The sequence below is a fragment of the Benincasa hispida genome, chromosome 7 (assembly GCF_009727055.1).
Source record: "Benincasa hispida cultivar B227 chromosome 7, ASM972705v1, whole genome shotgun sequence".
NCBI lineage: Eukaryota > Viridiplantae > Streptophyta > Magnoliopsida > Cucurbitales > Cucurbitaceae > Benincasa > Benincasa hispida.
Window position 1 is genome coordinate 51,122,146 of NC_052355.1, and position 11,772 is coordinate 51,133,917.

General features: G+C 30.2%; 1 protein-coding gene and 1 long non-coding RNA gene across 2 annotated transcripts; both read left to right on the forward strand.

Moving 5' to 3' along the window:
* Nucleotides 1–3,685: 3,685 nt before the first annotated feature.
* LOC120081155 (uncharacterized protein At3g27210-like) lies at nucleotides 3,686–7,745 on the forward strand. Its single transcript, XM_039035838.1, has 3 exons — nucleotides 3,686–4,135; nucleotides 5,718–5,795; nucleotides 7,271–7,745. The coding sequence occupies exons 1-3, from the start codon at nucleotides 3,943–3,945 to the stop codon at nucleotides 7,630–7,632; spliced, it is 633 nt and encodes a 210-aa protein (XP_038891766.1). The 5' UTR covers nucleotides 3,686–3,942; the 3' UTR covers nucleotides 7,633–7,745.
* A 1,750-nt stretch (nucleotides 7,746–9,495) lies between these two features.
* On the forward strand, nucleotides 9,496–11,006 carry LOC120080924. Its single transcript, XR_005482684.1, has 2 exons — nucleotides 9,496–9,677; nucleotides 10,807–11,006. It is a non-coding gene; the product is annotated as an uncharacterized LOC120080924 (long non-coding RNA).
* Nucleotides 11,007–11,772: the final 766 nt, after the last annotated feature.

Genomic DNA, 11,772 nt, shown 5'->3' on the forward strand with positions numbered 1-11,772 from the left:
ATGTTGATTGTTTTATTGTTCGTTGGGTTGAAAGTTTCTCTGCATTTATTATGGAGGTTTGTTTTAAATGTGGTGGTTCCTTTTAGGTCCTCAAAGTGATGTGTATGATGTAGTTCTTTGATACTTATATAGAGTTGGTTAAATATTCAATAGTTGCTTTTTTTGCTGTTGACTTACATAGTTATATACATAAATCCAGACTAAAAGGAGAGAAAGTGATTGAGTGAGGAAGAGAGCTAAATTAGCCGTTAGTTACAAATAAAGTTTCATATTGTTTAAGAAAATGAGAGATCCGTTTCATACAAGTGAAGATAATATTTTCATGATATGAAATAATTTTTGGATTCTAAAAGCTAAACTGTGAAATTTATGTCAAAAGTGGACAATATTATATTATTATAGAGGTGTGTTTAGGGTGTGTTATTTGTATTAAAAGCATAATTCTAATAAAATGTATTATTTTATTGTCTAGGGTTTATACCTTTCTTTATTTTGATCGTGCCAGTGTTTGATTTTTCTAATTGTTTATTTAGGCTTGTTGGGTAACTATTTCATTATTTAGTTTTTTGAAATTCAATCTATTTTCTCTCTCTTTTATCTTATCGTTTTGCATTTTCTTTAAGTATAAAAGTTGAATTCTTTATCAGATTTCAATCATATAAATAAATCATTAAAAATTACTTTTTTAATTCTTAAAATTTGGTTTGATATTTTAAAATATGGATAAAGAGTAGTTAATAAAATAAGAAACTTAGAGATAGGAGAATGTTAAAAGAGATTTAATTTAAAAATTAAAAAAAAAATTAACAAAAAGGGCTTTATTGTTTATTATCTATTTAATAATGACTTTGATATAGATAGATAGTCACTTGGGTTGTCCCTGTTGGTAGTGAAGTTGTTTGACTGGTCAATAGCGTGCGTGAGATGGAATCTCCATACTCTTTAGAATTATGCTAGAGTTTGCACTGCACTTGTATTTGGAAGTCGTGAAATTCAAGGGACGCAAATGCAATTAATGAGGTTTAAGAAGGATGTTTAAATCATATTATATACACTTTTTACTTTTGGATATATCATGGATTTTTCTTTTTTCCTTCTTATGGGACCACGACCTAATTATCACTTATGTTAAACCATGAGTACACTAAATAATTAAAATTATTCAACTAAGATAAATTTTAACTTTAGTCTCTCTTTTTTTTTTTCTTTTCATAAAACCCTTTTTACTTTTTTTATTTTTTTTTTAACACCCAGTGGAATGGTGGTGAGGGTGGAGATTTGATTTGTGGATGTCATATGTTTTAATTAGTTAACTATGTTTAAATTGATTATCCTCTTACGTATCTTGTGTATAAGTTTTTTTTACCGCATACTTTCTAAATATTATTTTTAACTCTCGGTGGTTGCACGATATGTTATATGAATTTATAAGAAACTAAATGCAAAAGTAAGGTTTTCCCCCTTAGATTATTTATGTTCAAAAAAGTAACTAACTACACGACATTTAACTTATCGTGTACCTTCAGTCAGCAGACGAAGTAAACACTTACACAGTTGTCTAGTAATTTGCATATTACAAGAGACATAAAACAATAAGCAAAAAAACAAAAACTAATTTTTGTAATAGTTGTCCAACTCTACGACTTTTTACTCTTTAAAAAAAACCTTCATACTTTTAGCACTTGAAAAATTCTTATAAATAGAAAATTTCTAAAAATATTTACACTTTATAGTAAAAAGTTCCAAAAGTATTTGTATTTTTTGAACTTTTTTCTATAAAGTGTAAATATTTTTTTATATTTAACAAGACTACCTCTTTGCACTTAATCTGGTCAAATTCAAATAGCTATAATCAATAGCAATTAAACGTCAAGGAAATCACCGACATGTGAAATTATTTAGAATGGTTGTTATTGAATAGTTGCCCTCGCAATTTTCTTATGGTTAAAAATATGGTTTTTCGAAGAAAAAAAATACACATTACCATTTGTTTAGGAATGCATACAAAGTTCCACCTTTGTCGAAAAAAAAGTTATCATAGGTATATTGAAGACAATTATCTCCATTTCAATTAATCTTTTTTAGATGGTTCCAAAAGTAGTCATATGGATTTATGTTTAAATGGACAAATATTGAATCATTGTAGAGATAGGTTGATGTTTTATTTGTCTTTATCATCTTTTATATATTTAATGAACATGAAAGTGACAATCACATGTAGGGAGAAGATTTTAATGTATCGAAATTCAAGCGAATTTTACTAGTTGAAATATCGTTGATAGGTAAACTTATGAATTTGGACATATTGATGCGTTTTACCTCTTTTGAAAGGTTGTAGTTGTCACTTGTCGACGTAGGGCCACTCATCCAATATAAAAATTTGATTCTGGACGATTACACAAATATCTATAAAATATAGGAAATTCCGATTCACCATCGATCCTAAATTTATTCACAAGCACTATATTTTTTTTTTTTTTAGTCAAGTGCATATGTTTTGACCTCTAATTTATCTGCCCAAGAGTAATACTTGGTTGTTAATTGAGTTGCATTCATTTTTTATTCGATTAAGCTAGTTATTAGTCAAGTATTTTCTCTCTCTCCGATATATTATATATTACCTCGTCACAATATTATTTGTGATAGGAATATTTGAACCTATAATTTACAATAGAATACTAATGAGGATTTCAATTTTAAAAAATAAATAAATAAATCAAGTACCTTATCATGTTTATAAAATAGAGAGACTATTCCTTTACTCCTATTATATCTACATAGAGTATCTTAACTTCTCACTTGTTCGCCCACCATAATTTATTGCATAAACCAAAGTCGAATCTATTGGGCTGTCAACAACTAGAGTGTAGGAAAAGCAACTGTAATATATGTGGTAAAAAGCTAGAGTGGGTAAGAAACTATTTGATCAAGCAATGATTTCTATTTCTTGGATTCCGAGCAAAGTGTGTACCAAATAGTTAAAATTATTTCGTTCCTTGTATTTTCTAAACTTATTTCATTTTAGTCCATGTATTTTTAGATTGTCTATTTAAATTTTTATCATTTTAATTTATTTTAGTATCTATATTTTTAAAATATCTATTTTATTTTCTATACTTTTAAAAAATTATTATTTTGATATCTTTATTTTCATTTCACTTTTAAATGACGAAAATAATCATTTTTTAAAAATACATAAGTAAAATGAACTAAAGATTTTTTTTTTTTTTACACAATAATACATTCAAAAGCCAAAAAGGTCTAAATGAATACGTCATGGGACAAAAATCAATACAGACGATTCTGAAAAAGGAGAATCGAGAATCAAAGACTCAAAAACCTTACGCACAGCGAAGTGCGCCGATTCATCTTGACCGTGGCGAACATGAGAAAGGGAGACCATCCTCATACCACAAGCCAAATCCTTATCTTTCTTAATGAAGGAAGAAACTTCAGAAATATTGGCATCAACATCGTTCAACTCATTAATCACCACGAGACAAGGAAATTCAACTAAAAAGTTTAAAATAGACTAAAATTAAAAGTACGTAGATTAAAATGAATATTATGAAAGATACAAAACCCAAATGAACTAAAACAAAGTGAAAGGTAACTACTTAAGTCATAAGTCTTTTAAAATACAGCTCCACAAAGACGAGAAGCAACCTCCCATTCCTCAAAGCATAAATATACAAAAAGTAAGGACCCACTTCCAGTAAATGCCATTACTTCACTTTGAAGGCCAAACAACCCACTCCCAACAGAACCCAGATCGCCAGATTTTTGGTTTGTTTGCCCAAAAACAAGTTCTTTCCTTTTCCTCTCTTCCCGTTTGAAATGTAAATCCAACCCTCCTTTAACAAAATTTCCGTCTCCCTCTTTCTATCGCCGATGAAAGACGATCTCGGTAGTGGACATTTTTAGCTGCTTGTTTCGGTCGACATGGGAAATTGTGTTATTGTTCGTAGAGACCAAAAATCTTGTTCTAATTTCAAGTGGTCGGTCGGTTCTGAGACGGTCGTCAATGTTGATCTTCCAACTGACTCCAATAAAGCCAACGTTTGGGAAAAGGAGATCGTCGGGAGGCTTTGTTCCAGTCCTCTCTCTTCACATCTAGCCTCTTCTCCACAATTCAGTTTGATTCCTGCCCCCATCTTTTTTTTTTAGAGAATTTTGTACGGTGATCATTCACAACTTCTTACGATTGATGATCCGTCCTTCAAAACAAATGAAATATAACCTTATGTTTTACGTCAAAGTATACTATGCCGTTTTATATAACACTAGAGATGATCATGTCTATCGTAATTTTAACGCGATGTTTGTCATGTTAACAATAGATATGATCATCCCTAGTGAACTTTGATGTAAGTATAATGTTAGATTTCATTTATTTGTGAGCATAGATCAATAATCATTTAAGAGTTGAGAATTGATATAATTTTTCTTTTTTTATAACCCATTTGATGGTCTTACTTGTCTGCCGCGCAGCTGTTTGATCACGATTCTACATTTAGAAAGATTTGGAAACCTTATAGTCTGTTTGAAAAAAAATCTATATTGATTTAAATTCTCAATTTTTTTGTAACCTCACCAATTCACCTTCGGTTATGTTCTGTCTAAAAAAATCTTTGTATCAATTAAATTTCTCAATTTTCATTAATTATTCAATTTAGACCTTTAAACTAAATTTTCTTTAAAAATTGTCTATACATTTATTTTAATCATCCGTTTTGTAAAACTGACATTTAAAAAGTCTACATATTTGATAATTGATGTAGGGATGATTTCCAAAGGTAATGAAAACGAAGGTCTAAATTGATTGACTTATGAAAATTTAAAAGTTTAATGGACTTAAATTAAAAGTTTGACACAATAGAATGAAATTTAGAGGAAGGAGTAAATTAATATATTTATGAAAGTTTAGATTTTAAATTGATACAATTTCATTAGCAAAATTTTCACATATAAAAAAAATTTTAAACTATTTACATAAATAGCAAAAAAATACCGATAGACATGGTTAGACTTCTATGAACGTCTATCATATAGTATCAATAATAGACTTTTATCCATTTCTATCACTCATAGACATTGATAGACTTCTATTGATCTCTATGAGTCTATATCAAAGAAAATTAAATTTTACTATTTTGTGTAAATAATTTCCATTATTTTTATATTTTTAAAAATCTCTTAGTTACTTAAGTGTTTTAATTGATTCAAGCCTCAAAGTTTAGAGGTATAAATTATATTTGCTCTAATCTTTATAAAATATATGTTGTGCTTATTAGTGTTAGTTGATTTTTAGACGAAACTTTATATTTAGTAAGAGGTAATAAAGCTCAAACTGACCATTGGTTTTAAAAAAAAAAAAAACCAACTCAAAATTGGGAAAGCACTATCATGAAAAGGCATGTTGAGACACACATTATGAAATATCATATAATTATATAAAGCAGAAGTGTTACTCATTTTAGTATCATTGGTTTCGAGATGAACATCGTATTTATTATCTAATAAAAGTGGTTCTATCGTATCATATTATAATTTTAACGTGTCTTTTTAAAATAGTTAAAAATTATTTTGATGTTGATAATCATTTCCAAACATTTTGCACTTGCTATTAGTCCTTCCCATTCAAATTTAGAGTTTAATTACATATTTTCAACATTTTCAACAGAACGCTTAACCATTTAGTTTTCGTGTCAATGCAGGTAAAGGCGATGAAATGTTCTTCGATTCACAGGCTTGGTTGGATTCCGATAACGATGATTTCTTCAGCGTTAATGGAGGTTAGAATTATAAACAATTCACAATTTTTTCATTTCTCAACTCGAACACTAATCAATTTTTAACCTTAGCGAATTTTAAGCTTGGATAAGTTCAATTCTTCTTCTCTAATTTTTTTTCTTTAATCTATGGTTTGCTTCATATGAGTGGATTATAAGAAACATAAGCAAATTTAAAAGATTAGTAAATATGTCCATTCTCTCCGCATTTCATTAGACTTAATGCTGGTCGAAGATGGTGAAATTTTAAAAATCTATTAAAAGATTGATTCGTTTAAATTGATTTAAGAAAAAAATAGTTTTCAAAAACATCATTTTTATTCAAACATTTTTTACAATTAAAAAATTGTTAAAAATACATTTCAAGGTGGGGAAAGTTGAAAACAAAAAGGTTAAATTAAAGTAAAAAACTGTAAGAGGAGTGAACAAAGTAGTGAAAATTGACCAAAGCTTAACAATGATAAAAAGGACTTGATATGTAGGAATTAATTCATTTTGAATGGTGTAACAAATTTTTCTGCATTATAGAAATTCATCGTCCTTATAGATTGATAAATTGAGATTGAAGGCTTAGATGTATTTATTTATAAACTAAAATACTAGGTTAATGAATAATTAAAAAAATGACAACTTATAGGAATTATTATGAATTTATTAAATTGTTACCTACAAATTTTGAAACTTCACAAATGAAATTTGATATTTAAATTCTAATTTTAGAAACCATTTAGTTTTTTATTTTAAAAAATTAAGCTAATAAACATCACTTCCAATCATCTATTAGTTTCAATATGTTCTCATTTACATTCTAGGAGTGTTTTTAAAATCAAAACTAAGATTTTTTTTTTAAAAAAAAAGACTTAGGTAAGAATTAGGGGTGTACAAATTGGGTTACCCTTTTTTGGACCAATCCAAAAATTTGGGTTGGTCAAATTGGTAACTCAAATAACCTAACATAGATCTCCCACCCAATCCAACCCAGATTGGATTGGATTGAGTTGTCCGGTTACTATTACTTTTTCTTCCTAATTTAAAATGCTTAAATTTATTAACAAAACATATCTAATAACTAAAATCTCCACCAAAGTAAATAAAGAATTCACAAATTCATCCCTTCTAAAAGAAATATATAATTTGTTTTTATTAATTTATATGTCAAGATGGATTAACCGGGTCAAAGTAAATTTTTTTTATTCAACCCTAAACCCAATCCAGAAAAATTAACCCAACTCAATCTAAAATATCAACTAAAAAATATTTTTATTAATAATATAATTTAGATGGGATAGTCTGAATTGTCGGGTCATTTGAACGCCTATTAATAATTCATGTGTTTATTTCGGGAATATGTAAATGATGATAGAAAAAAAAACAAAAAATTATGTATTAGAGCAAAAATTTTAAAAAAACAAAACAAACCAGTAACTGAACAGAGCAAGGGCTAAAATTTTCGAGTGGCTTGCCTCGTATACATGCAGATAATACACCGTCGTGCGGCAGCACTCCAGTATGGCGTCCCAATGCCGTAGAAGCACCGCCGGCTGATCCCTTACCGCCCAAAGAAACAAAGAAACTGCTATTCGAGCTGTTTCAGGAAAGCTTCAACAGAGATCATGGAAGATCAATTGCAAATACAACAAGTAATCGTCACAATATTGAGGTCGTAATTATGGAGGCCAATAATAAGAAGCCAATTTCTAGATCGGTGAATGAAAAATCGGCGCAGTCAACGACGCCGTGGTGTATTCCGGTTCCAAAATTGGCGCGGAGCCTCAGCCTTGGCGACAAAAAGAAGAGGCTGCTCAGCCCTTGCCACGGCGGTGGACGAGTGCACCAATGAGCCCAAGCCCATTGTTTTCCATGTATGAATCTGTATGTAAATTTCTAAATTGTGAATGCTTTTGAACTTCATAAAATTTGCTTCAATAATATTTATCTCTATCTTGGCGTTTTCTCGGGATCTCGGATGGATGATCCAAACTTAGAAAGAAAAAAAAAAAGAGAGAGATTTGCTGACCTTCTAAAAATGAGATTTTTTACTATTGATTGACGTCAAAATTGGATGAAATTACTAAAAAAAACAGTTTCATAGAATGGTCTTTTTTGTTCTCTTATTTTTGCTTTTGCACTCTAGCTCTTGTGCTCCCATGTCTCACTCTTACACACTCACTGTTTTGGTCTCGCCAGAGCTAGTGTGTGGTATCATTGAAATTGGTGGCACTAGAAGAAGAATGAGAGAAATAAAGGTAATTTTATAAAATTGCTTAAAGATAAGGTAAGCAAAAAATCAAAATTCTTAACTTTTAAAAAGTATTGCAAATATCATTTTGAGCCTTGAGAAATAGGTCTTTTAATCAATTTTCCTTTATTTCTGTTTCTATGTTTTTTTTTTTTTTTTTTGATCAAATTCACTGTGAAGAAATTTGTAATTCTTAATGAAGATATTGTAGTTCACGGTTAAAAAAAACGTTAAATGCTAAAATTGATCCCAGAAATTAAAAGTTAGTCCATATGGTTTGATCAAACCTCATAAATAGTTCTTATGGTTTGATAAAATTTTCATAAATAGTCGTATGAACTATTTATGAGAATTTTATCAAATCATAAGAATTAAATTCTAATTATAAATTATAGGGACTACATTCTAACTTTCTTCAAACCAAATTTACAATTTAATCCAAAAGAAAATGTCAAACTAAACATGTCAGGTTGTATCTTTGTAAGGCCCAACCCATTTAGTAGATTATTATTATTATTATTATTTAAAAGAAATATTTGTTATATTTCCGGTATTTGGAATGACACCATTTGAAGTCTTGTATGGCATAAAAGACAGAACTCCAATTTGTTGGGAAGAAGTTGGAGAAAAAAAGTTGTTGGGACCTAAGCTTGTTCAGATCACATCAGAAAAGGTGAAATTAATTAGGAAAAGATTGAAAGTGGCTCAGGATTGACAAGAAAAAGTTAGGCTAATAAGCGTGGAAAAGATCTAAACTTTATGGTAAGTTTTCCTCCGGTTGTCTCATTGAAAAGATGTGTTGAAGTTTGGTAGGAAAGAAAAGTTATCCATAATACATGATGCATTCCATATTTCTATGTTGCGTAAGTACGTGCCGGATCCAACGCATATGTTGGAATCTCAACTAGTGCAATTGAAGGAGGATCTAACCTATGTGGAAGAGTTGAATAAAATCCTGAATAAGAAAGAACTATTACGAAACAAAACCACTCCACTTGTTAAGGTTTCATGGGAAAATCATGCAAGTGTACAAAACAATTAAGAGTATTCAAATGATCCGACAACCCGAACAACTCGGACTACCCAACCCAAATTGTAAGGATTGAATTGGATTTGTTTTAATTTTGGGTTGGATTGGATTGATTTTTTATGGTTTTACGGGTCGGGTCGGATTGGGGTCGAGTTGGACTTTATTTAAGTTATTCGAATTGTCAACCAACCAATCCAAATTTTCGGGTTGGTCTAAAAAATTTCCCAACCTAGTCCATGTATACCCCTAGAAACAACTTGGAAGAGTAAAAATGAAATGTGAGCTCAATATACAGTTCTACTCTTGATTAAAATGGATGAATTTTGAGGACGAAATTCTCAAAATGAGGTAGTTTTGTGTAAGACCCAACCCATTTAGTGTATTATTATTATTTAAAAGAGAGGGGGAAAAAGGTTGGGGCGGTTGGGGGTGTGTGGTGTGAGGAGTAATCAACGACGGCTGAATGCTGGTTTTTCATTTTTTAACAACAAATGAATATGAGAGGGAGAGAAGTTGGAACCATCAAACAAGGGGGTTTGTTGAGAAGGGAAATTTCAGGGAAGGAAGTTGGATTTGTGAAGATAGCTCAACCATGACTTTCCCTTACAATAATTTGGTAAGTCGTGTTTTGAAAATTCCGTCGTTATTTGTTACTTTGCTTTTGGGTTAAATTGTTGTAGAGATTTGGGGAATAGTTGGAATATGCTAGAAGGAAGAAGTTGGGTGTTAGATATTTGTTTGGAAGAAGAAGAAGGAGAAGATGTGTGTTAATGGTGGAAGTTGTGGGTTTTGTTGAAGAAGGAAGAAAATCGGGGAGGAGGAAGATGAAGTTAAGGAGAGAGAATAAATTAATAAAATAAGGTGGAGTGAGAAAAGGGAAAGTTGGTACAAATGGTTCATTTTGGTATTGTTTGGATAATGGAAATATATATTATTTGAATGGAAATAATGACAAAACTTTAGGTGGACATGGAGAAATTTAAATTTTTCGAATTATTTTATGTGTGTTCTTACTTGTTGGATAATTAAATTAGATGGTAACTTATACGTTGGCTAATTAGTATTCCAAGGGTGCAGAGATTAGAACAGTTTATGACCCAAACGCATCTCATCTATAGTATTTGTGAGTGATTGTTTTTTAAGTTATTTTATATTATTAAAAAGTACTACATTTATAGTATTTGTGAAAACCATAGCTAAACACGACTCTAGAGAAGAGTTTTAAGTTCAGTGAACTTTTTGCTTTTGTTAAGAAGCTAGTGGATCATGTTATTTATGTTGAAATGTATTTTTCAAAATCGCTAGTTTTATGTACCCTTGATGATTACCCATGTGAATATGTTTCCATAATATATATAGAGAGAGGTCTTTGGGACCCACTCTAGGTTGCACATAAGTCGAGGACCGTGTGTTGGGGTGCTCAACCTTAATGGGCTATTGTGCGCACACGTGTGACTAGAGTTTTAACGCTGTTGTGCATTTGAGGACGCTCTATGTCTGATTATAGGATACAGGATTGGTGACAAGTTTTATGGACTTTTAATTGTCTTAAAAAGAGAGTTATTGTATTATGATCTTTGGAGCATTATTTGAATTGACATATGAGATTTTGAATATTTTATATTGATTCTCCGCTAAAACAATAATAATAAATGATGAATTTCGAAATATTACTTTCATATAACAAGTGAGCGCTATTCATTGAGCTTGTTAGCTCATTCTTTTTCTTTAATTTTTTCTACCAGGTAGCCATTGAGCTTCAACGAGCCTACTAGAAGCAGCTTGTCACTTGAGTCTGTGCATAATAACATTCTTGTATGTGTATTTTGTTGGGGTGATACTTTTATATATAAGATGGTTGCATGGACTAGTAGTTTGTAAAAATGTTTCGTAATGGAATGTTGGGCTGAGTAAAGTAGGTTCAGAATGTATGTGGTTGTAGATTGGTTTCAGGTTGTGAAGTTTTTTTTAACCTTTTTGGTATTTCCATATAGCATGTTCGTAAATATTTATCTTCTCCTACAAGTGTTTTAGCCATTTTTCAAAGTAAACTTGCTCAATTTTCAATTATTTAAGTTTTGTGAGATCTAATGTGATTAAAAGAGTTAGCAACATGTTAGGATTTATTGTCAAGCACGCCATGTCATTAGATGGTTAAAAGTGGTATGGGGCCGGGTGTGCCATTTTTAAATTATCAGAGTCTATCTCAAAGTTTCAATCACACCCCATAAAAAATTTGAAAATATTGAGAAAAAATCATGTATGAGGAATTGTAGTTGAACATCTAGGTGTGCTCCAAAAAAACAAGTGTATATCTTAATCTACATTCCAATAGACTTTATAAAGTATGAGAAAATACTATTTAGGAGACTGAGATGTAATAAGGATTATTGAGAATTAGAGTAGTGTTGGAATACGTGAAGAATCAAAGGTGGAATAAAAATAGAATCGTGAAACGTGAAACAATGGGAAAGAGGATTGGGTTAAAAGCTATCAGATCATAATGAGTTAAAAAATATAAATTGGGTCCAAAATGCTCAATTCGAACATGAGTTTTGGATTACATTACAATCCAAACTCATTACATTACGAGCCCCCAAACAACCCCTCATGGTCAATAAAAGTAATAGGTGAGTTTATAAGTTTAGATATATTTTTATTTGAATATAATTTGATTAATCAATTTTTATGATGTTTTAATGTTTTATAAA